A 26,641-nucleotide genomic window follows, 5' to 3' on the forward strand; every position below is an offset into this window, starting at 1 on the left:
ACACATGTTTACACCAGGTTTTTAATCCTCAACCTTCTTGGTTTTATAATTTTTGTTTGAATGATCTAAAAATTGTAGAATATTTTAACATGAAAATCTCTATGCATTGTGGACAGAATGCACAATTGCATGACTTGTTTATAGTTTACATATGTTGAATGTGGCCAGCTCTACCCGTTTTGTTTTAGAACTTCAAATATATGACTCATCTATTTTGTTTTTTGATGATTAGAATGTTCAACTCTCACACTGGTGCGTGTGTATGTACTTCCAAATCATTTGTTGAGAAAGAATATCATGCCCTCTCAAAAAAGATGTAGACTCTAATTTGATTTTAAAATATATAGAATCGTATTTGATTTAATATCTGTTATCCCTCTTGTAAAGTTTTTTTCTTGCATGCTTCATAACTCCAGATCAACAAATTGAAATTATAAAACTGAGCCAAAAGCTAGAGTCTTCATTATACGAGGGTGATATTTTTTTCAAACTCCGATGGGACATAAAAAAAGAAAATTGAATATTTATAAATTATTTTATTACTTAAAGTTATGTACACTTATGGTTACTTTTTAACATAATTACCTTGATGATTGAGGCATTTGTTGTACCTGTGGACAAACTTTGCAATACTCTCTTCATAAAATGTCACCACCAATGAATATAAATGAGTCTTGATGTTGTCTTGAAGAGTCTTAACGTTGTCTTGTAGAGTCTTAAAGTTGGTTTGGAAGCGTTGCCTTCCTAGCCACTTCTTCAGTTCAGAGAAAAGATGTAAGTCACTCGCTGGTAGGTTGGGACTAAATGGTGGGTGATTAAAAATTTCCCATTGAAATTGCTCAAGGAGCCATTGCAACAGCACTGTGAGGACGGGCATTATCATGGATCAGGACGATTCCAGAAGCCAGCATGCCCCTTCTCTTGTTTTGAATGGCTCTCCGCAAATATTGTAACATTTCACAATAAACAGCTACATAAATCATTGTCTCCGGCTGTATGAACTCAACAAGCAATACACCTTTTTGGTCCATAAACACGGTAGCCATAATCTTTTGATTGTTGAAGGTTGGTTTGGTGAATTAGTGTTCATCCATCGTTGTGATTTTTACTTTGTTTCGGGCGTGTCATAATGAATCCACGTCCCATCTCCGGTCACAATTCATTTCAAAAAGTCTTCTCCTACAGCAGCATAACGTTCAAGGAATGTCAAAACTGAAGCCATGCGGTGAGTTTTTTGGTTGTCAGTCAACATTTTTGGGACCCAGCAAGCACCAACATTTGTAGCCTAAATGTGCCGTAGTGGCCGAAGATGGAGAAGATCTTGTAACTCCTAAAAATTCTGCAGACACAGACTGCATTAGCGTTCACCTATTATGTCCCTTCGGTTTTCTCTAACTACTTCGTCAGCTCATTGAACTAGGCCATCTGTAGTGACAGACTCACCTCCTTGATCCCCTTCATCATACACATCAGTTCTGCATCCTTAAATTTTCGACCCCATTCATGCACAACACCATCACTCATAAAGTTTTCTCCGTGCACTCTGCTCTATCTTCGATAAATTTCTGCAGCACATTATCCCCTCTGCTTGCAGGAAACAAATAATGCTTCACAATTCACATTTGGCAGGAGAATAAATTGAGGTGGCCATGTTTGTGAGACTGTAACTCAGCAACGACTTAATGACTTGAGCTCGGCAGTGGCAGAGCGTGTGGTGCGGGAGATGATCCCTTGCCTATCAGGCACACCACTTGCCTGTTGCTTGTCTAGTGTTTATGCTGTGCGATTGGAGGTTGAAAAAAAAAACTATCATCGTACTACAACTTTTGTATTAATGTAAAGATGAATGACAGGGCCAAAAATAAAAATGTATAGTGTGCACATCTTTCATAGCCTCAGCTGCCTCTTAGCCAAAGGTTCCTCTTGAGGAGGGAATGGGAATTGAAAATGAAAGTGTTTCGCGTGTATGCTGGGTGAAGGGGTGAAATAGAACGTTCTTACTTTGTGTAGTGATGGGTCAGTTACCTATGGAGACATAAAGAACTGAGTTGGTAAAACAATTCTAGTATCTGATGGAAAATTAATTTCACATGACATTTACTTGGTCAGAACCTTTTACATGTAAGGCTTTTGTCATCCAATGGATGACAAATGAAAAAAATCTAAATGGATCTCATCTTTGTATTATATTTGCAATATTCATGTTTATATGTGATAGTATCTTCTGTCCATTTTTATGATTAACAAGGTTATCTTAGAACCTTTATTGCTATCTAGTGTAGTTTTCCTTTTTAAAGTGTGTTAATGCTCAGAGACTAGCATTGTAATGATGATAATAAATTTTATTTGCCCAAAGATCATGTTACAAAATACCAGGTGGGTGGTGTAAGTACATGATATAAGGCAGGTCAAAATCAAGCCCTTGTACTATGCATGCAGACTCAATTGATCGACAATTATGGTACTAACAGTTAAATTAAAATGTAGCATATGCATAAATATCCATTAAATCATGAGGCATAAAAAAACTAAACTAAAAGCATTGTAATAAACTAAAAGTATAGACTTAATTATCAGGAGTATTAATGATATACGGGGGCAGTTTGAAAGGTTCTCGGAATCATTGCCAGATGTCAGCACCAGCAAAAGGAGTTGCTCCTGAAGCAATAGGTAACCCTTTATGAATAAACGCATAACATGTCAGTGCTGTAGGAAGAGATCTGTGGTGCGGATGCCTCTCTGTTGTTGCTCCTGTGTGGTGATTTGTGAAGATGAAAAAAATTGAGATTCACGTTGTGATTAAATACTTAGTAAGGATAGGTTTGAAAGCAAAGTAAATTCATGCAGACTTTCAAAAAACTCTGGAGGACTCTGCTCTTTCATATTTAATTGATGCAGGATCACAAACGCATCAGAATGGAAATTTCCGACCAATGTTTGACCCATATTGAGAGCAACCTAACAGGTTTTCTGCACTGGTTTGTGACCACAGATGAAACTTGGATCCACTTTTATATCCCAGAGACAAAACAGCTGTCAAAGCAGTGGAAATATGTTGATTCAACAACGCCAAAGAAAGCTAAGGCAATGCAGTCTACCAGAAAGGTGATAGCTTCAGTTTTCTGGGATGTGAAAGGGATTCCGCTAATAGATTATCTTCCCACTGATCAAACAATTACTGGGAAATACTACGCTAACATTCTGGACCAACTATAGCAAAAGATGCATGGAAAAACAGGCCAGGTTTGGCGAGGAAGAAAGTCATCTTTCATCAAGACAATGCACGCCCACACTCAACTGTCATTGCTATTGCAAAAATATGTGAACTAAGATACGAATTGTTGCCACACCCACCTTATTTTGCTTAATTTGGCTCCACCAGATTTCCATCTTTTCCCCAAGCTCAAAAATTTCCTCAGTGGAAGGAGTTTCCCTTCAAACAAAGAAGTAACAGCTGAAGTAAACCGGTATTTTACAGACCTAATGGAATCTACTTTTCAAGATGGGATCAAGACATTGGAACATTGTTGGAATAAGTGCATTAGTGTACAGGGAGACTTCATTGAAAAATAAAAAAGTTTACTATGGTAAGTCATTTATTTCTATTCCATTCAGAGAACTTTTCAAATTACCATCATATTCATCTATAGAATAGAACATGTTACCATGTGAGTATTTTAAAAATTTTGGTATGAACTCATTAGTTGCCTTAATCTTGCATACTTTTTGGTAATTTGTTATTATTATTACATAATCCTTTAAGCAGTTATGTAGGTCATTAACATATACCCACCATAAAGAGTACGGGCCCCAGGGTTGAACCTTGAGGTACACCTTTGGAAACGTGGCATACCTTGGATGAATGTCTTAACCCAGCTACTTTCAGTACTACATTTTGAGCTTGATCTTTGGTATGACTTCATCCAATTTAGAGGAATGTCTCTAATACAAATTCTTTCTAGTTAATTAGAAGTCTATCGTGGATAGCATGGTCAAAGGCCTTTGATCAATCAAATAGCAGCCCAAGAATTTCATTTTAGCAACTAACAAGTTAATTATACTGTCAGTTGCCTGTTATACAGCAGTCATTTTAGATTTTTCAGATCTAAACCCATGCTGTGAATTGGAAAGTAAGAAATTTTTTTCTATGAAGGGCACTATTTGTGCAGACATGGCCTTTTCAAATATTTTAGCAAATGTATTTTAAATGGCTATCAGTCTGTAGTTATATAAGTAATTAACACCACCACTATTTTTGTATACGGGCCCTACTTTTGATTCTTTTTAATGGCATGGGAAATTCCTGCATGTCAAGGACTCATTCATTAAAAATAAAAGTGGAGCTTTTATAACTTCCAAATAATGGTAAACAGCTTTACCTGGGATTTCATCAAGACCAGCATTTGTTTCCGAGGGTGAAGACAAATTTTATATAGGTGTCAGAACAGGACTTGACAAGAGTGCATCAACATAATATAGATTAACATGAAATGTAGTTGGGCAAGGAGCAGTTAAATTTATTAGCCAGAGATGAGTAGCTCATGGCAATGCAATTTTCAGAGTTACTAGTTTTTGGGAGAACTGTGTGCAAATTTTTCTTACCTCTGGAATCATAAATAAGTCCCCATGCAGTATTGGACTTTAGCTGTAGAAATCAATTTATCGTGATACTCTTCAATATCCTAATGAGGTAACTTTTATTCTTCATTGTCAGAAATTTTAATTGAAATGGCATGACTTTTAAGGATACTCAAGTAGTAACGGATTTCATCAGTTAACCATGGCTTATGGTTTAATTATTTCTGGTTTCTTAGTGGAAGACTCTAGTCAAAATAGCGCCTAAAAGTTGTATAAACAATTAAAACTTTCATGTATTGTCTCATTGGGCCAAAGTGTGTGAAGCATGTAAAATATGTGTGTATATACAGTGTAACATTGCTTCTATTAACTACTTGCAGATAATATCACCACATGACAAAGGCATCCAAGAAAGTATATTAAATAACCTGTGCCCATGGGAAACATCGTGGGATACAAGCATATTAAGAAGATCTTCTCTATTGAAAGATCCTCTTTGCCATGTCATGAAAATGTATTATGACATACTAAGCAATGATGTTTTGTTCCCTAATGTGAATGCCAACACGCCAATTAAATTCACTTACACAGCCATGCATGGGGTTGGGTATCCTTATATGGTTGAAGCTTTTGAAGTTGCTAAGTTCAAGGTAAGTTTCGGCAAAAAATATTTTCTTAGCATTTATAGGATTAGTTGAGACTGTATTTTGACTTAATTTATGTGTGTATGTTTAAATAAATTAAGTCAAGTAATTGGAATCGAGCATATCACAAGTGCAGAAATATTTCCTTGACAGGGACTGGAACACTGGATCTTTTGACTTGCTGGGCCAATACTCTAACCACCATCTCCTGGCCAAAACATCCGGCCACTTGGTTGCATAAACCCAATAAACGCAAATTTCAGTGTAAATTTTGTATCCTCAATAGCTCAAGTGGTTAAAGCATCAAAGTTAAGGCAAGTCAAAAGATCTGTGGTTCAAATTCTGGTTAAGGAAATATTTTAAAACTTGTGATCTGCTCGATTTAACCTTCCCCTCCTCTCCTGTGTTCGTCCTTTACATACACACACATAAACCATAAACACAGTAATCAACCCAAAGGTTGGTTGGGTAGGTGATGGTAGAGTTCACCCAGTGTGTGAAATTCACACATCAGGGTAGGGGACTAGTTTCTTTCCCTGTGCTGGTTATGGTTTTCCAGGAAGATCTGGTACCCAAAAATCACAGCTTGGGTAGTCCAGGTGTAGAGCATTGGACTACTGAATGGAGGGCCTGGGTTCGATTCCTGGGCAAGCCACTCTGGGTACCTGCAGCTCCAGCCAAGCTATGTGATTTTTTTGGGTACCAGATCTTCCTGGGAAACCATAATCGGCATGGGGAAAGGCATGGACTACAACCTTGATGTGGTGGACAAATTGTACAACATCAGCAAAATTGTGAATTATTTCTGTAATGGAAATGTAGGATGGAGGACAACAGAAGAAATGTATATTAGCAGTGCAAAAGCACAGAATCTTTCAGTAGAATTCGTTAAGCTCATGTTTTTGTAAAATTACTAAAGACTAGTTATTAGCATTATCTCAGTTTTCAAATTCAGCTTAAAATGGAAGTGCAAAGAGATATGGAACTCCTAACAGTTTGCAAATATGTATATCCCTTGTGTGTCAAACACATACTTTTCAAGAGTTCCCCTGTTAGACATGCTCTGTCTCCTCTCATCCCGTCCAGTGGTGAAATATTTTGTAAGAAGTCATGTGTTACATCCCTAATCTTATGCCTCTCATTTTGCATTTTATTTGCTTGGCAAGTCTAAGGCATGTAGATGACACGGAAAATATTTTAAATGATTGATTAGTTGATTAAAATTCACGATTTAAAAAATATTTTTCATCTTTCAACAGCCATTTGTTGTAGTTAAAAAGCAACAAGATCCAGATCCTGAATTTCCTACAGTAGAATTTCCTAATCCGGAAGAAGGCAAAAGTTCCTTAGACCTGTCGTTTAAAACTGCTGACAATAATGACAGTACAGTTATTATTGCCAATGATCCTGATGCTGACCGGTTGGCTGTAGCAGAGAAAAAGGAAGGGTGAGTAAAATTACATTTTCTTTCGTGCTACTAAAATTCATTAGCCATGTATCATTTATGCATACACACTTTTATAATTCACTGTATTTACATCCATGGTTTCTTTCGCATACATGTTATTTTATTTTTGTTCATGCTATTTTTTAGTTGATAAAGCAATATATATTTCAAAACTTGACTGTTCAGTGGTGATATACTTTTCATCATATGTGATGTATACAAAAAGTCATCAATATTGAAAGTATTGCATGCCATTAAAGCTATGAGTTTAATCAAACCATCTGAAATCTTGCTGAGCTGCCATTAATGCATATGGAGATGTGTGTGCAAATACCTACCTTGGGAGGATTAATTTGCAAGTTTGCATTCATTATTAAGCCTTTCATGTAATGTAAATTTATTCATATTTAATTTTAAAGAGTTCCATGCATGACATCATTGTGCTGGAGTGCTTGCGCAGTGTATTATAATTTTGATCTACCAGATCAGGGCAGATTTTAGCAAGGTTGGCATAACAAATGGATTATAACCTAGCAAACAAGATAATTATAAACCAGAATCGCTACATTTTTAGCCGCAGTATAGATTTCGTGTTTTTTTTTGAAGTAACATAGGTTGATGCTATTTATACTGCAGAGCAAATTTAGCAAATTAAAATACATGTATTTTCTGGAGGATTGATATTAATATAAAGCAAAGAAAGTATTTAGTGTAATATCATTCATTTTTCTAGAAATGTAGCATAAAATCCAATGATTAGAATCTTGATGGTCCATGTTGTAACTGATATCGACTTCTATGTTTTGGAGGAATATGTATCTAAAAGGGAAAAAGAAAAATACAAAACTGAATAATTTTTTGCTCGCTATTTCATCTTTATATGCGTGTCAGAAGCAGATATTAAGAGGAGTAACCCTAAGTTCTTGAGCTAGAAACTCAGATGAGGTAGGAAAAGAAACTGTGAAATAATGTTTTCTATTTCCAATTTTGAAAAACATGCTTGCTGTATGTGCTGCATGAGAATATGTGACATGTTTTTTTTCTTTGGAAGTGGCTAGCATACGTACTTTTCATCAAAGATACACAATCGCTAAATGGCTTAAGGAAGCATTAATATCAATGTTACTCCTATCTAAAAAAATTCTTCCCTGAACTTATCAAATTTTTAACTTTTGCCAGATGGTGCAAGGTTATGAAAGACTTACCTAATCATTAAATATGTATCCTCCCTTAATGCAAATGCTTAGTTGATTGTTTGCTAATTAGTATCCCTATTGTGAGCTGCCTTAGCCTGCCTTAACCTCCAACATAGCACTCTTATTTCTTCCAAATTCCATGCCAAACTTGTTATTTTTTCCTACTTCTTTGATGGATAATGTAAGTTACTCGTGTTGCTGGATAATACATAATTTATCCTTCATAACATAAGTTCAGGGTTTCATAGTATGAGCGCCCATTTACGTATATCTAATTTGTGTTTTCGTTTTAGCACCAAAGAATGGCATGTATTCACTGGTAATGAGCTAGGAGCTTTGCTTGGTTGGTGGTGCTATCATTGCTACATGAAAAAACATCCAGATGTGGATGTGAAAGACATTTACATGCTAGCAAGTACTGTCTCTTCAAAAATTCTTGGCACTATAGCTAGAAAAGAGGGATTCAATTTTGTGGTAAGTGCATACAAAAGCTGTAGTTTGTGACTATTCTATAGTATGTGAAGTAAGTTCACGATTTCTTGGCTAGTGACTTCCATTATTTTAAAATTTAATGATTAGATAAAGTAACATTTTGCCAGAGGTCAAGAAATTACTTTTATTTACATTTTGCCCACAGTTGGGTTAAAAAGTGCACTGGAAGATATCTTTATTCTGAGTTCTTGATTTGATGGCATGTTTCAGCTGAATTTCATAGGTATAAATATCCACCTATGGTGACCTGATCCATAGTATGCTTGTCTGGTAAAAGAAAGATTTTGGGCTTAATTTATAGTTGCAAGAATGCTATGCTCACCCTAAAAATAGTTACTTATACTAGATATAACCTTAGCTGAGGGAAAATCTAATACAGTGGATAGAATGAATCACTAAGTTTTACTTAAGAATGCATTTAAAGTTGAAAATGTCATAAAAAAATTTTAAATTATTATTATTCATTATTTAAATACTTTGATTAACTGTAAATTTGTTATTAACTGGCTTGAATTCATTCCCGATGGTAGGAAACCCTAACAGGATTCAAGTGGATGGGAAATGTGGCCTACAACCTCATGCAAGAAGGGAAAAAGGTTCTTTTTGCTTTTGAGGAAGCAATAGGGTTTATGTATGGAACTGCTGTCTTGGACAAAGATGGGATTTCTGCTGGTGTGCATATGGCTGAGCTTGCTGCACATCTTGAGACAGAAGGAAAGACACTAATGGACAAATTGCAGGAAATATATTCAAAGTCAGTGCTTATTTGTTGCTATAATATCCAACAAAGCAATTTTTCCATGCAAACGTGAAAAATTTGAACCTCAAATTAAGTAGAGCATAATGCCCAAGCCTAAAAATTTGAGCGTAATTTGGAACTTGAAACTAATTTATGGCAAACTTGATCTTGTAACTCAATGCTTAATGTCTTGGCACAAATGCGTTCTTAAATTATAACTTTAATATCCTCAGTGATATAGGGGTCAATTATTTTTTCAGATATGGATTTCATATTAGTGAAAATTCATACTACCTCTGCTACGAGCCCGAAGTAACAAGCCAAATGTTCAAAAGACTTCGAAACTTCTCAGGGAAACCAAATACTGTGAGTTAGCATTATATGTATTAGGCCAGATGGTTTGTTTTTTATGTTTAATTTTGCATTATATATTTGTAGACTTACTTTTTTATAGTCATTTATTTTCAAATATAATACTCTAGTTGTGTTGACTTTGTTTTTAATGCATTCTAATATTGTTTGCAGTGCTTCTAAATAAATTTAGCTACTCCTATAAATTTATTTTATAATAGTGAACGTTTACTGTAAAGACTGCTGTTCTTCTCTTATTATATGACTGTTAAATCTATTTTTTCATTTCTCTCTTTATTAATTGTTCTTTTTTTCTCAACTTTTCTGGTATACTATATCATCATTAATCATATATCAGTTGTGGAGGTGTATTGCTGTCAGAATGTCTGGTGTACTAATGAGCTTTGCCTTCTGTTTCCAGTATCCAACAAGTATTTTAGGAGGAAAATACGATGTGATTAGTGTAAGAGACTTGACAACTGGCTATGATTCGTCTCAGCCTGATGAAAAAGCCATTTTACCTGTATCCAAGTCATCTCAAATGATCACCTTTAAATTTAATAATGGATTGGTGGCAACATTTCGAACAAGCGGTACAGAACCAAAAATAAAGTACTACACAGAACTGTGTGCCAGTCCTGAACAAAAGTGAGTTTTTTTTAAGCTAATGATTACCACCTTGAAAAAAAAGAAGTGATATCAGTCCATGTTCCTCATTAAGCTGGATGAATATTATGTGTAAATTCATTATATACGAGGAGTGTTCAAAAGGTTCCTGTACTTCATTTATTACAAAAAATACTAAAACAAATTATTGGTCAGGGTCCCATTCAAAGTAGTCTCCTCCCCAATGTATACACATCTTAACAGTATTTACACTTCTTCCGGAATACTCCTAATTTCCTCCATCAAATTTTTCTCTATATCTGGAATTATGGCAAATCTTTTTCCATTGAACAGGGTTTTCAGTTTGGGGAACAGGAAAAATTACTAGTAGTAGTATTTAGGGGAGGCGACCGACTGCTGAGGTCATTTACACCATAGGGAATGGACAGGAAAGGGTTAAGGGTGGAGAGAAACCCGGCGTCAGCATTAGCCTACTCGTTACGAAAGGCACCAAGGGGTCCGCAGCTTAACGTCCCATCCGACGGACAGCGTACTCACTCAAAGTACCCTCCACAAAGCACCTCAAGTAGGGATCGAGAGACCTCTGAAAAATATTCAACACCACTGGGATTTGAAACCGGGCCCTCTGGGTGGGAAGCCCCCACACCATCTTGATCCGCACAGGAAAAAGTCACATAGGGCCAGGTCTGGTGAGTAGGATGGTTGAGAAAGCACAGTGGTTTGGTTTTGGGATTTCTGAGAGACAAATTAGCTGGTGTGTTGTTGTGGTGAAAAAACCACTTGCCAATCCTACAAAGTTCCGGCTATTTTTGCCTGATTCTCTCTCTTAGGCATTTAATAACCCCTGTATAGCTCTCTGTGTTGACTGTTTGACCTTTAGGTAGGTATTCATGATGCATAACACTCTTTGCATTGAAAGAAACAGTCAACATCACCTTGATATTCAAGTGAACTTTTCAAGTTCTTTTGGGGAAGGGGATGGCTCACCAATCCATGGTGAAGATTGCACTTTTGTTTCAATATCATCACATGCTATGATTCTGTTCATCACTTATCACATGTTATGATCCCAGTTAAGAAGGTTTCATTCTCTTCATCTTGATCAAACAGTTCCAGACAGACTTGTGTTGACTTGATGCATCCTCAATTTTTCAGCCAGGATTTCAGAGGTTGAACCAATTGACATACCACACTCTTTTGCTAGTTCAGTGACAGTCAAACGTCACTTTACATAATAAAAAAGATTGTTCAATTTCTCAATGTGGGGATCATCAGTTGACATTGATGGGCTTCTAGAATGCTCATCATCTTCCTCTGCTGCCCCTTTTTGAACTGGTTAAACCACTCATAACACATGGTGTGTTTCATAGCATCCTCACCATAAGCCTTGGTAGTCAACTCAAAAGTTTTGTGAAAGATTTGTGGAGTTTCATAGAGCATTTCATGGAACAATGCTGCTCCTTCAAAGAGCTCATTTCCATGGATCCAATTCTTTGCTGCATTCCATAAGCACTCCTTCACATAAATAATCATAACTATCAACGAAACAAGATAACAACAAAGTGTTTAAAGGTGGTTATTTAGAAAGTTTCCATGGACAAAATGCCTCCAAGCAGATTAAAAAATAACCAACAGGAGTTGCGCTATAAAAAAATTCGAGAACTTTTTGAACAGACCTAGTACTGTTGCTTCTACCTGAAAAACCAATTGCTACTTGTGAGAAGTGTTATTATGAGAGAGTGAGATATACCAGTTGAAATTTTTACAAAAAATGTAATGAATAATTGCCTCTTAAGCATATAAGATGAAATCACCCTCCTCTACTCTAGTTTGATAATCCACTGTTCGATGCCTTCCACTGTTCTAATAGAGTACTCAGCAAAACTAGGAATGAAAGGGTATATATCTGCTCTGCTTTTGATCCCAATAAATTACCCTTGCAGTAGCAATTGTGGTTTACATACAGGAAATTCCTGGTAAGGCTTGGCCAGTAACATTTTTCCTCATAATGGCCTGCTGTTTGAAGTTTTATAAATTTAAGCTGGAGGAAATCCGACTTATCTCAGGAAATATTTTTATGCAATATTATGTGGAAATTTTGCTTTCTAATTGTTACACACAATTATACATTTTTTAAAGGTTCATGGCTTATGTATTGAATCTGTAAACACATCCTACCAAATAATCTCGCCTAGATAGGGAGTTATGAAAGTAGTGCTGCCATTATGATGAATAACATTTGCTGATGAGAAGTAGTACATGAATTCATTATGCACTAACATATGGCTCTTAATGAGGATTACATATTGTTGTAACTAGTTCAGAAAATAAAATATTGTACAGGCTATACCAAGTGACTTTCTTTGTAAAAAGGAACTTAAGCTCCAAAAAGCTGCACCAGAGAACAGTAAATATGGTGAAATATGTCCAACGCAGGACTTAGTGATGGTAGTTGTATCGTATGATATGCTGAACTAACAAGTAGGTTTTTAATGAAAATTTTAGAAATATTACATATAGGCATAGCAATATTTTTAAATCCAACTTTTGCTGTGGGTAGTTTTTTAAACATTGATAAGTTTTCCAGAAGCTCATATTTTCATTTTTTAATGAAAATTTTAGAAATATTACATATAGGCATAGCAATATTTTTAAATCCAACTTTTGCTGTGGGTAGTTTTTTAAACATTGATAAGTTTTCCAGAAGCTCATATTTTTCATTTGTATTATGATCAACAAATAAATTTTCCTCTAGTTATTGTACATGCTCTTTCAAGTATTCAGTATGTTGATCACCACTTTAAGGGATAACTTGCAAAAAATGTACCATATGGCATTGAAGTATTTTTGTAACTTGAGGAGGCTGAAGAGCATATGCACTTTGGATTTAATTTATTAACTTCTGAGCAGCATATAATTATTTTTGGTGGATGCACCTTTATTTCAGGCATTGTTTAAACTTAAGAAACTGTGCGTTTGTGAAATATAACTATAATTTCTTTTAATAAGTATCTAAGCAACTCAAGGATTGACTTTTTGTGACAATTTTATCATACTTGTTCATTTTGGTACCATTTTCTCTTTCAGGAATGTTCAAGAGTTACAGTCGAATTTACATGAAATGGTTTTAGCTATGATAAATGAGTTTATGGAGCCTGAAAAAAATCGACTTACACCCAAAAGCAGTTGAGACGTTTTGCTAAAAATTTACCTGCACCATAAAAATGGTGGGATTCCTAACTTGTCTAGTCTTGTGTGAAAGCATTACCTATGTCTTGAACTTAAAAGTTGAATGGAGCCTAGCTTGGTGTTTGCCGTCAAAGTTATGACATGAATAATTGAATTCAATTGCCTGTTAAATATTTTATTGTTACTTAGATTTATTTTTTGATTTGACTTTTAAACTTTTGTGTGAAAAGTTCCTGGGGGTGAAATTTTAAAATAAATTATGTAAACATCTTTATTTAAATTGGGTCAACTCATTAATAAATAAAAATATTTTAATATTTATTGAGGAATTTCCATACAAAATTCACAAGTAAGTACAAATTGTATCACTTTTTATGCATTTACAAAATGTAACTGTTTGGAGTAAAACCTTAAACATATATGTATTGAGCATACATAATCGCAGTATTGCATTAAAGAACTTTTGAGTGTAAAATATGTTTTTTTGTGAATTAATTAGCAAACCCTTTTCTATTCTTCTCTAGGCATTTGAGATATAGTTTCATCAATCAAATCTTTTAAATATTTATCTAACCAATGCCCAAAATGTTCCATATGTTTATTGACCTGGAATAGATTGCTTTAATTAATCATTGCCTATGAAGCATATTCCAAATTGTAGTAAATAGTCATTTGCTCTATTTTGATGAAAATTGTGACTAAAACTGATTGAAAAGGCAAAAAATTTGAACATATCAGTATTCCTTGTAAAACATGTGGGTGTGAAATGCTTTGTAACCTCATATGTTGTATTGTAATGAATTGAATAACCTGTTTTTTAGGGTAAGAATCAAATCTATTTTTCATTTAATCTGATTCTAATTTTGTTGCTGAAATTTGAATTCCCAATACCTTGTAAGTTAATTATTCACTAAATTCACACGTGGTGGGTATTGGGAAAAACTAGGGGTAGAATAGTTCTCATGGTTTTGTTGTTGTACCTTGAGAAAAACTTCAATGCAGTGCACTCTATTATTATGCGAAAGCTTAAAACATTCCATGTTTGTATCGTGGAGAATTTTTATTCACTTCATTGTTATTTAAAACTTGTGCATATTGCAGTGATCATACTAGAGCATCATACATGATAATTAAGAGGAAGGTACTAGTAGGTAATTAAAATTATGGATGATTGAATACGTATATATTTTCAGGCTATTATTATGTCATTTTGAGGTGTCTCAAAAGTCTTGTATATCTTCCTTAACCAACGATGTTGTGTTTCATTCATCTTTTCTTGATCCAGCACATTCTATTTAGCCTTTTCTTAATAATTTCATGTAGTTGAATTAACTGCTATACTGTCACTTGAAGTTCCGGCAACTAATCGTTATGCAGAAAAATCAAAAGTGAAGGTTTATATCCACGTAATTTTGTCTCAAATGCCATTTCCATGACTTTTAAAAAATGTGGCATTGTTTTAAGGATTACACTAGTCATCATAATTTTCTCCTTTAGCATCTGTTTCTTCCCTTCCATAAGCAGAAAATCATTGGAGAACGGTGTAGCAGAGAACAAATCTGTTCAGATTTTATGGACATTGGGAAAAGTTCAAATGTAAGATGAGATAGCCTGTTAAAAGACCTGAGAGTACCACCCCTTAATTCTCTCTACAACAACCCTTTCCCCTTCCACAGGTCTAACCAATGAAGGTCACCAACTTCAATTCCCAAATATTTGGTTGGGTTAACCTGCATGAATTGTATAAAAAGTATCAGGAAAAGTTTAAGAAAAATAGATTTATTTCAGACATTGCTATAATGCCTCAATATTTTTCAAACTACATCCCTTGAGCATTGGCACATTTTTTTGCCAGTGGCTTTTCCATGATTTGAAGGCTCCCTGGTAGGCAGATTCCAGAAGGTCCTTCAGGGTACAAGTGTGCAAGCTTCTTTGACGGCACTTAGGGTCCCATGGGTGGTGTCTTTCGAGGAAGGATTTCACTTTTGGGAATAGGAAATAGTCTGTTGGTGCCAAGTTGGGACTGTAAGGTGGTTTAGGAATTGTCATGATGCCATTTCATAAGGTCTTCGTAAGCAGACACTCGACTCTGCTCTTGATTATCTGTCCAGACCTTCAGGACGAGTTTAGTGTGCAGATCCTTCGAATCACAAAATTTTCAGTGACTATGGTGTGCACTGTCATCTTATCAATGCCAATAAGATCACAATCATGCACAAATTTAACCAACGGTCTGAATTCAGCACTTCACACACACATCAGGAAAAATGTTGCCGATGCTTTTTATGTAAACCTTGTATATGTACAAATGTATTCATGAACTACATGAATTGTGTTTATGTAGTGAAAACTCAAAAAAGTTTTCCTAATGCATCATTTTTACTCTTATTTTGCCTAATGACTCTCCCTATTCTGTAATCATACATATGCAGTAAGAAATAACTGCAGGAGTACTTGTATCATAATAATATGGTTTAATGTTTTATAAGGTTCATCATTGAGACTGCTTATTGAGCGCATTAGCATCTTACAAACTACTTTGAGTAAATTGAAAGAGTGCGATAAAAATAAATTTTCTAGTGGATAAAATATTAGCCAAACACATTTTGATGCCAGGGAGGTGAATGAATGCCTCTGGATTGGACCAACAGATAATCCACCCATTGGATAATAGGCCATAGGGCAATTTTTTATTGTCAATGCCCTATGTATTGGATAAATCAAATGATTCAGCTTCATGAGAGCATTTTAGAAAAATTGGTTTCTGATAACTTTTCTTCTTTTTAAGTATTTTTTCACTCTTATGTGAGTAATTTCTGTTCATGATTGTTAGTTACAGTAGGAGTGTACATGTATGGGGTGGAAATTAATTGGAATGATTCATTTCTGCTTACTGGACTTTGAATATGATGAAAAATGGCTTGGGAAAACAAATGAGTACCTGTGCTGTTGATTTATTAAGCTGGGGGAAATGAATTCAAATTTTAAATCAGAGAGATTAATGAAATTGGGAAAGACAACTTAAAGAAATATGATTAAAGAAATTAACATTCAATGCCTTGCGACAGTTACTCACCTCATGACTAATCTGAGACCAATTAGTGCAATGTTTAATGCTTAATGGAGGAATTGCTGGCATGAATGTATGTCCATATAGAACTGTCAGAGCTTCTTCGCATAGATTAATTGCTGCCAATGCATCTTCCTGGGTGACTGTTGAGTGCATTGATATTCTGGCATGTGCTTCAGCCATCTGTATTCTATCAGATTTGAATGTTTAAATGTATTTACTAATTGTGCGTTTAGTTAACATGCATATACAAAATCACATGATATAGGCACTCTCAGATGGTAGCATGCTTATCCTTCCAAACTGTTAGTCTTCTACCAACAGTTTAGAAAGCTAGCTCCTCAGCTTGCACTATTTTAGTATATAAAATAATCCACGTTCAATCTTTCTTGTTTTATAGTTTAAATTTTAATTGGCATTTATCTTTAAACAGCTGATAATTTGTTTATTGTTTTGGTAATTACTTTTCATACCCTCTGACTACTTTTTAATAAGTATTCTATGTCGTCCACACTTTCAATTAAACAGGATCCTATCACTTTTATCTTATGAATAAATTTATATTTATGAAGCAAATTAATGAAAAACTTTCCAGTTATTGAAAATAGATCTGGTGGCAAGGTATGCTGTTCAACAAATGCATGTACTAAGTTCTTTGTTATGATATAACTCCTGATTAAGCATTCCTACTAATATAAGAAATAGAATTCTATCCTGGATCATGTAAAATATTTATAAGTATAATAATATTTTCATTTTATGTATGGTATCCATCAGGAAGAGTATTTTCTGATAACTTGCAACTTCATACTCGTAACTACTGTCAAAATATGTTCTTTCTAAAAAATTGGAATTATATAATTCATTAAGTACTTTTGAGGTTAATCATAGATACATTATGGATATTTTTAAAAATAAATAATACTTGCATCATGTCTATTGATCCTATTGATAGGCATCGGTCTGGATTAGTTAGGCCTCGGCAACGCCGACTTGCAACAAAGTAATCTTGTATTAGCTTAGTGGCATTTAAATCCATCATAATTTCATGTGAGGTCAGATTCTGTAATAACTGAAATTTGAAAAAAACATGAAATAGTGTCATTCAGATAGGAAACTATCACATAAAAACTTTGCCAAACAAAGCATTATACATTGGTGCAATAAAACATTTTTGTGTACCTATTACTTGCCCCTCTTTTGAGTTTTCAAGATAAACTTGTGCATGAGAACCAGTTGAGGTGTGTCTGACGAACTGAAATATATATTCTTATGCCTGTATGTCATACTATCTCTGGTATGGTTACTTAATTACTTATTACTTTGGTTTTCTTTTAGTTAACCTCCATGCTGTGCTTCTTGTATTGATCCTTTATAATACTGGTCAATGAATTCAATCCCTAGGTTGTCCTTCTAACTATTACCTGATCATCTGTAAACCTGACTTAATCAACTCACCGTCCACTTATATTACCAGTGCATGCCCTTCCCATGCCAATATTTCCTTCACTGTTATGTAATTTGAACTGTGTGTTCGCAATATTTATCGACCATATCTCATCCTCCCCTGCCTATCGCTATTCACCTTGATTCTTCCTCTACTACCCTTGCTTTGTCATCTGTCTTGAATAAGCCTTGTTATCCTTTTGTTCTACTCTCATATTATGCAATCCTTTAGTCAGCTTTGCACACTCTTAATTGTCAAAGACCTTGAAACTCATGAAGCATGCAAAGACATCATGATAATATTCTGTGCTACCTTCCCCAGTGGTGCCCTCAGGAAGGGACAATGAATCAAACAACATTAAAATATGAGGGGGGGGCATAGGAAAAATAATTGGCCCAAAAGTTTCTAAACAATATTTGGTATAAAAATTCTATCTATATTTATTGATGTGAGGTGGTTAAATGATAATATCTATTATTGATCACATTTTGAATCAGTATAACATGATAATGATCTGTCATTATTAAAATATACAATGATACATAAATATACTGCTAGATACAATTTATTGTAAAAATAATAGCCATGTTATAAGAGTGGATCTGATCTCTGAGGTAACAGAGTGTTGGCTGAAGTTTGGGGAAGAGTAAGCACCCCTCTCTACCTTCTAGTATTGTTGTCTCAACTGCAGTTGTGTCACAGGATATATTGTAGTCTAATGTATTCGTAAAAAACTTGCTTAAATGAACTAATTAAAAAATAATTAAGTGCTCCTTTTTCAATACAGCTAAGCATCTCCAAAAAGGTTGGAGCTAAATTAAGGAAATGACAAGATCTGACTTTAATATTTGGCATAGAGTTCATTAATACCCAGTAGATGCCTGGTAACATTGTATTGTTATGGCTGGTTCACATATTTAAATGGGGAACTTCTACTTCATTAGTAGTGGTCTACTGGGTTAGGGTAATTTTTCATGGGATCCTGGTACTAGACACTGCTATACATAGTATGCTTCAAGCCCTGACTAGCTTGGGATAAAATGAAGGCATACTTGAGGGGATTAAATTCACCATCCACATTAGGTGTATGGTAAACCACAAAAGGAGTCTTTGCTGGTAACAGGAGGAGGCTGCTGATTATAGGACGTGAGCAGAAAACTATGCTAACTTACTAGGAGAAGCTTGTTTTCTTTAGAGTCACTGTGAAGGAGCATTTATTTCATTTAAAAAACTCTAAAATGGGGTGTAAAAACTCCTGTCTCCAAAAATATCAATTTTATCAGTGTTTTTTCATAATACCTGAAAATATCCTAATAGGAGAGGAGTTTTTGTATAACATTGTTTTAATTGGAACTCAACTGTAGAATAATGAATAATGTTTATTCATTCATGACATAGTATCAATCGTAATGGATGTTCTCAATGCAAAATGTTATAAAAAATTCAAATACACGGTACATACAGCAAGAAAAGGAAAGCAATCAATTATTAAAAATAGATATTTGATAAATCTTGGCCAAAATCTTAATACAATTCTCTTAACCAAATATGTTCTAAGCTTTTTAGTTTATGTGAGACACTTCTGGGTTAGCCATTGTATAATTTTCTGTTCTCAAACGTATCCTGTTTTCCAAATATTTCTCCAATGCTTTAAGAAAACTTTGATACAAACCAACTTTATTTCCAGTCTCCAATTTCCAAGATCCTTTGAGTCACTCGGTGAATTGTAAAGCAAGTGGTTGATAACATCATTCTGTTCTTCCATATATAAATCCATTATAAATGGTATCCCAAAGACACTGAGGGGGTACAGTAAATTAAATATCAGTCGAAAGTTTAAAAAAAAAGGAAAATCTAGGCACATTGAATACTCTTTATACAATATATGGCATTTAAACCAGGATGAGAGCTACTTACATGTTAACAAAGTAATGATTACTTTCAAAAGGAAAATGCAACTATATAAGCAGCCCCCCCAAGTGAAGTCAACAAAGTGGGGTTTTAATGTTTGGGCACAGATGTCCCCATGGTTGTAGTCTTTGGGGAAAATGTGTACTAAGGGAAAATAATAATTAAACCTGGAAATGCTTCAAGGGAGTCATTAAACTTCAAAGTAACGATGAATTTATTTAAGCTTCACTTTGGTCTAGACCGGCCCCCATAAGGTGGTGCTCTAGTCTAAGAGGGCAAAAAGAAGCAAGGAAGTGGCAGGGTTCTGATAATGTGACATTTGCGTAGGCTCGGTAATCTTCCTTTTGAATCTGTTTTAAAGCTTGGTTTTTAAAGTTTACATTGTTTACTGCATCTGGAAGTAAAGTAAACCCTATATTTCCTTACATTTTAAAGTATGAACGGTTGAAAAATATTTCCAAGCCTTTCTCGCACAAGGAAAATTTTTGAAAGGGCTTAATCTCATTTGGTCTATTGTTGGTACAACTTCACAACACTGAGTACTTTGGCAGTGAAGTTCAGTATGACTAAAACAGTTGTGAATCCAGCCTATTCATTCCATTAAAATTTTATTTGATGGAAATATGTTATTAAATTAGGCAATAGCATCCCCTTAAATGACTTCTAGACAATGAAAAACTATAATCAATAGTAATTTAATTGTTTAACTAATTTTATCAAAACATGATTAGTTATTCTATTTTCATAAATTGAAAATTTTCATGTCATTTTATTGCTTAATTTAAGTAAAAAAATAATATATAAATTTCTAAAAAAAATAGCTTTGCTTTGGTTATTTATTTTTATATAAAAAGTGCATTCTTACCTAAGTTTTTTTTCTTGTGAATTAAGTCTTTTCCATTAATGTGAAATGAAAACTATACATTTATTGAATTCTATATAAACATTTAATTAGACATTTAGTTTAATTTAATTTAATTATTTCAATTTTCCTCATTTGGTTATTTTGTTGTATGATTTTGATGATTATTTTAAAGCTACGGATCAAGGGGCGTTGAGTATAGGTTTGTGTATCCAGGGGGGTGGTGGCTCGAAAAAGTCTGGGAAACACTGGTCTAGATCATAATGTGCATTTTGATGATGTTTTTCAAGCATGGGACTCACTTTGTACAAGCCAGCAATAATTATGCATTTACTAAAAGAAAACTATCTTAAAGAGTATGGGATGGTGAATTTAAAAAACTGAAATAGCAGAGAGGGAAAGTAAAAGTTTGTAAACCAAAGCTGTTGTTGTGATGATTTGGTAATGGTGATATTTGTGTTCTTTGGTAGAAAGCTGGGAAAAACATACAGAAAAGTTATGAGGTGCCCTGTTGTCAATTAAATACACTACGTTAAATATGTGGGTGGTGATAATAGAACAGACCAGAGATATTATGAAAACATTGGAAATTTGCTTCTTCTTTCTTTTAAATCCCAATTGCACTTTCCTCTTTTATTACAGAATGAATGACATGATTTAATTTGATATAACTGTATGCATACATTCACTCAATGGAATCTGGCCTGATATTTTGGAAATTGGGATACCCATATTTAAAGTGATAACTTTGTAGTTTAGGTGAGTTTTATTAGTTACAGATATGGCACAACATTTTTCACTACCCCGCAGCATAATTCTGTACAAAATATAGGAAGGATGGTGGAACGCACGGAGGGAGAGTATGGTAGGTATGAGGGAGATGGGCTCAGCTCCACAATTTCCACAACGGCCTAAGAAAGATAAAGGTGAGCTTTGTGGGAGAGGAGAAGCAGAGACAATATTCTAAGTTGGTCAACAATGATAAGGAGGTATAGAGCATTGGAAGGCACTGAGTCAGGTAAGAGGGTAAAGGAGCTCAGGCTTGTTTGATAATTAGAGGCGATAGTGGTGAGAGGTTTTCAGAAAGTCATTGCATAGTTCAATACTTTTCGTCTCTTTTGAAGAGACTAATTTCCATCTGCTCAAGGGAATCCATTTCTCCGCTTTGCTCAGGATCTCAATTTTAAAATCACTGCTGTAGTCGTTCTTTAACTTTTTGAAGTATTTGTCTCAAATGTATTGAACATGATTAAAAAAAACACAGTAATCAACCCGAAGGTCGGTTTAGTAGGTGATGGTAGAGATCACCCAGTACTAAGCCCTATACGGCGTGTGAAAATTCACACATCAGGGTAGGGGGGCCAGTTCCTTTCCCTTGCCGGTTATGGTTCCCCAGGAAGACCTGGTACCCAAAAAATCACTTTAGCTTGGGTGGAGCTGCAGGTGCCCAGAGTGCCTTACCCGGGAATCGAACACGGGACCCTCTGGTCAGCAGCCCAGCGCTCTACCCACTGGACTACTACGACCCTGAACATGATTATGCAGCATGTATATAATTTGCGTGCATATGTATACAATGTATGCATCATGTAAATAAATGCATTGGGCCTGTTTTATGATAAAAAAACTTGTGGAAATTGCAGAATTATCATATTAATTACTGATACACCCTAACAACTAGTAAATAACTCACAAGCTTGTACTTGTGAATTATTAAATAAGATATAAATAGATTCATCTCCAATAAATAATGTGTTATATAAAAATAAAATTTTTATTAAAATTACATTTAATTTCTAGCACTTACCCAGTAAGAGGTCGAAGTTTGGCATCCTTTTTGTTATCGAATTGTGCCCAAATAGCACTTTGAAGAGGAAGTCTAAAGTCACCGGGTGATGTCCTTTTCTCCAAACCTATAGAAATTTGTCTTCTCTCAATGGCTATAGCATTAAAAAAAAGTGAGTTGAATGATGGCCCTTGTGGATTAGAAAATAGGCATATTAACATTGCACAATTGTTCATTTCATCCACCTGAGAGAACAGCTCTTTGTGTTTCCTTGTGGTGTTTTCCCCAGTGGCCCATGTAGCATATTCCTCCTTGTGCAAGAAACAGTGATCCTGAATCCAACCACAATGTATTACTCCCCAGAGGCTCTTCCTGCCATCTGGTCTTGCCCATTACTGGTTGGTGATTGTTATGTATTGCACTGCGAGAAGCGATCCAAGAAGCATTCAACATTAAACGATGTGCAGGAAGACTTTCTGATCCCACTGCAAGAACATGAATCGGTCGATTCATGCAAACCTGCCATCAAAAGTTCTTGTAATTTTATTTCTGTGAAATATTGATCTTTCTTTATTTTTCTAATTGAGTTTTGTTTTTTGTAAAAATAGACATTCTTAAAGCTCTCAAAATACTTTATTTATGAACAAGTACTTCTGATGCATGGATAATATTGCCATTTTTTATAAGTATTCCTTATCAAAATTCTTAGATTTGATTATGAGTTTATTGGCATGTATGAGGGCATGGTGCCCATCTAATTTTCTCACAGATTACACCTAAGTGAAATCATACACATATTTTCTGCATTACCTGTGTAATCTAGTTGTATCAATTTTACTAATTACTTACCTGCCATGATTTTAATTTTTTCTTGTGCATCTTTGCCAAAAAATAACATTTTTATATTCTATAGACTTACTAATGACACCAGGCTCATCAGGAGTCCTCTTTTCAAGTGCAGAAATGAAGAAATTGGGTACATATCAGAGGAAAGTTGTGAAGCTACAGCAATAAAAAAACTCCAAGGTGAAGGTTCCAATTCAGCCTTTAATGCCATGATATTATGAAGTTTAGACCAAGATATGTTGTCTAAAATAGCTGTTGATGAACTCCTCTGGACATAATAAGCATACATGCTTTTAGGGGTCATATATCCCGCTATATCATACTGCTCTCCTAGCTTGAGTCCTGAAGCCAGGCTCTCTACAATTCAAACAATATTAGGAAACAAGAGATAATTTAAATTTGACAGTAAGAAGAAGGAACTGACAAAAAGATATGAAGCACATGTCTTTTTATTGGAAAGGTAATATCATCAAGAATATGTATATTGACGAAACAGTCTGATTTCCAACCATAGATATACATGTATGAGTTTTTAAACACTTACAATTAATATCAAATTGAATTCAATTGTTTTGGGCTCTACTTTGTGAAAATTCATGATCACTGATTAATTAAACTTGGTATTTTTTCATAGAAACTTTATTCATTATATTACTTCTGGTTTCAACTTGTAGACAACATCATCAGGTATGATGATGATGCCATATGTGATGACCTATGATGATGATGTCACCTATGATATGTCACCTATGTTGGCTCCTACCTGATGATGTCCCATATGCATCAAAACCAGAAGTACTGTGATAAAGTTTTGTGAAAAAAATAAGTGTAATTATTTAGTAAATATGGAAATGTTTACAACAAGCCTACAAACATAGTGCATCTGGCTACACTGTAATGAATTTGGCATCAAAAGGTTAATATAAATAAGTGTGATGATATTCTCTTTACAGTTTTAATGAAATAAGAAATTCTTTTGAATGGAATCAAAAAATTGTTTCTAAAACCAAACATAGCAACTAAGAATGGCTGAAGTATCACACAGTGGTTAGATTATAATGTTTAGTTTTAAACCATACATATCTATAGCTTTCAAAATAAAAATGCTATAAATCATACTTTAAAAGATGAGCAATGTTTTGGATACATGCATTGCTTCTATCTCAGTGTAATATATTTTTAAGTGTACCATGGGACTTCATATTGATGAAATAAATTGAACATCATTTATTTAACTGAAGCCCATTTCTCAAAGTTAAACTTCAGTTTACAAGTTCTTGTAATTTTGACATACATTGTCAGCTGATGCTAAGAAATGGTGCATCAGTTGTTATTTGACTTCATTACACAGTAAGCAACTTTAAAAGTATTGCATTAAAGTTAAGACTGCATTCAGTGGACTTCAAATTGACATGTATCATTGAGAAATGAGCTCTAGGTATCCATAGCTTTAAGATTTTATTTTATGTGTGGTCCAGAAATAGTCAGCACAGTTCCAGAGAGGCACAACCCCTCATTCAAATATTTTGTCAAGGGCCAGGAGAAATAAGGAAAATTCTCCCAGAGGGGAAATAAGTAAATAATCTGACCATAAAACTTCACTATTATCCCATGCTGAATTTGGTATTTTGGTGGTCCTCTGTCACCAAATGGCCTCTCTGTATCCACTCCAATCACAATAGCTTTCACAAAATTACCAATGTCTCTTTCTTCTGTGTGCTCTACCAAATTAGAAGAACAAATGTGGCATTCCTTTGGGTTCTTTTTCCATGATACTGGAATTCGCTTCTTTACAGACTCAGGGCATGAATTATCAGAACATGAGTAAACTCCTGATCGCCTGAAATTAAATTGATCTAAAATATGAGAACCCCTACGAATGAATTTTTAGAAAAATGGCAATTTCTTCCAAATAAAACATATGCAACATATGTATCACCCTCTTTTGCTTTATGTGCACTTATTATCTTAGAATTGCTTTGTCAATACTTCCCCGATTGATTATTTTCCAATAGAAAAAATAGTCTACTGTAAATTGACCTTAAGGTTTAAGTCCCTTTCAGCTGATCATTTAGACAGCTGTAGAAGCCCTTGCATTTTAGTAAAATAGATATAAGAAGTAAAACTTGTGCAATGATTAGATATCTAAATGTTCCCATTCTCTTATATGGTGATGAATCAGGGTTGCTGGTTGAGAACACAACAGCTCTACAGGGTACTGTAATCACCTCTGTGAAACAACAAACAAAGAGTAAATGATATTGAATGAAGTTGCCTGAAATGGAAGTCATTGTATTAAATAAAGGGAATGGGGAGATGATCACATTTCAACTGTGAAACTTTGGATTATAAAATTGTGCAGCGTACAAGTGAATGATTTTGTTAATCTTGGCAGAATATTTGCAAAAGATAGTAAGATGGGTGGAGATACCAAAATTTGTGCTAATTCCCGCAGAAAGATTGCTGGTGGTATTAAGATTAAATGAAAAAATGAATATTTGTCCAAGGTAGAAAAATTGGTAGTGTAAAAAGTGTCCTCCTCCTAAATGAAACTCAGTTATCATAATCGGTATAAATGTCAACCAAAATACAGCGGGTATGAGGTAACTTGAGAAGTTTCCATGATAAAAACAGGAAATACATGGTCAGGAATGAGTGAGTTGTGCAGGAATTTGATTGGATTTACAGGCAATTAACAAGCATGAAAGAAATGTGCGATGCTGTTTTGGTCATATTGTGAGTATGAACGAAAATCATACCACCAAACAGATAAGTATGAGAAGTGCTCATGATTTAATGAGGTAGGTGAGAGCCAAGAAAATCATGGGCAAATGGGGTCAGACTCAAATTAAGGAATATTTGAAGTCTCCAGAACAGAAAGCCATGCATGAAACTATTCATGAATGTGAGAGGAAAGAAATTAGTGGAAGGGAGTACATTTTCTGAGAATATCTAAACTCAAACTATTTTCACTTTCCCTATCCATAAGGGAGCAGTGTAAAGAGTGGATGTCTTTAAGGATCAATCATTTAGAATTCTTTGCAAAACATTGAGCATCATCATTATCCATAGCTCTATGTGCAGCTTGGGGTGAGACTTACTACATCTATTTACATGTCTTCATTCCAATCTTCTCCTTGCCATATTCCTTCATCTTGTAACCATCATATCTTCTTCAATATTCTGCAGCCATTATTTCCATGAACTTCCTCTCTTCCCGACCACTTCCATCTTACTATTGAGCAATTATTCATCCATTATTTCTATGCTGCCCAACCATGCCATTCTCAGCGACTTGGAGAATCTAACTGTATCTTTCTCTCCACATAATTCACTTATTTCACAGTTCATTCTGATTTTCCAAATCTGCCCATTTCTAACAGGACCATAAATGCTCCTTATTATTTTCCTTTCAAATCTCCTGAGTGTTTTGCATTCTTCTTGAGTAGGACACAT

At 34.7% G+C, this 26,641-nt stretch overlaps 2 protein-coding genes across 5 annotated transcripts in view; one reads left to right on the forward strand and one right to left on the reverse strand.

Annotated features, from left to right (window-relative positions):
- Positions 1 to 13,722, forward strand: part of Pgm2a (phosphoglucomutase 2) — a 36,659-nt gene extending 22,937 nt beyond the window's left edge. For all 4 annotated transcript variants that reach the window (XM_071598745.1, XM_071598743.1, XM_071598744.1 and 1 more), the window contains 7 exons: positions 4,959 to 5,228; positions 6,482 to 6,669; positions 8,159 to 8,339; positions 8,888 to 9,111; positions 9,357 to 9,462; positions 9,869 to 10,095; positions 13,162 to 13,722. In XM_071598745.1, the coding sequence (XP_071454846.1) occupies positions 4,959 to 5,228; positions 6,482 to 6,669; positions 8,159 to 8,339; positions 8,888 to 9,111; positions 9,357 to 9,462; positions 9,869 to 10,095; positions 13,162 to 13,264 (1,299 nt within the window). In that variant the 3' untranslated portion in view covers positions 13,265 to 13,722. The remainder of the gene's footprint in view (positions 1 to 4,958; positions 5,229 to 6,481; positions 6,670 to 8,158; positions 8,340 to 8,887; positions 9,112 to 9,356; positions 9,463 to 9,868; positions 10,096 to 13,161) is intronic.
- Positions 13,723 to 22,576: 8,854 nt separating this feature from the next.
- Positions 22,577 to 26,641, reverse strand: LOC139700348 (minichromosome maintenance domain-containing protein 2-like). Its single transcript, XM_071598988.1, has 4 exons — positions 26,463 to 26,641; positions 24,775 to 25,025; positions 23,259 to 23,542; positions 22,577 to 22,858 (listed from the first exon to the last, which is right to left on the reverse strand). The coding sequence occupies exons 1-4, from the start codon at positions 26,639 to 26,641 to the stop codon at positions 22,577 to 22,579; spliced, it is 996 nt and encodes a 331-aa protein (XP_071455089.1).

Source organism: Hetaerina americana, unplaced genomic scaffold, assembly GCF_022747635.1.
Source record: "Hetaerina americana unplaced genomic scaffold, ioHetAmer1.1.p SCAF_10, whole genome shotgun sequence".
NCBI lineage: Eukaryota > Metazoa > Arthropoda > Insecta > Odonata > Calopterygidae > Hetaerina > Hetaerina americana.

Excerpts from the sequence above, each read along its gene's own strand:
- LOC139700348 (XM_071598988.1), bottom strand. The coding sequence starts at position 26,641 with ATGTGTCCTACTCAAGAAGAATGCAAAACACTCAGGAGATTTGAAAGG. Across the intron at positions 25,026-26,462 it reads AAGTCGCTGAGAATGGCATG|GCGATCAGGAGTTTACTCAT; the intron begins GTTGGGCAGCAT and ends ATTTAATTTCAG. Across the intron at positions 22,859-23,258 it reads TGATGAGCCTGGTGTCATTA|GTTTGCATGAATCGACCGAT; the intron begins GTAAGTCTATAG and ends TTTTGATGGCAG.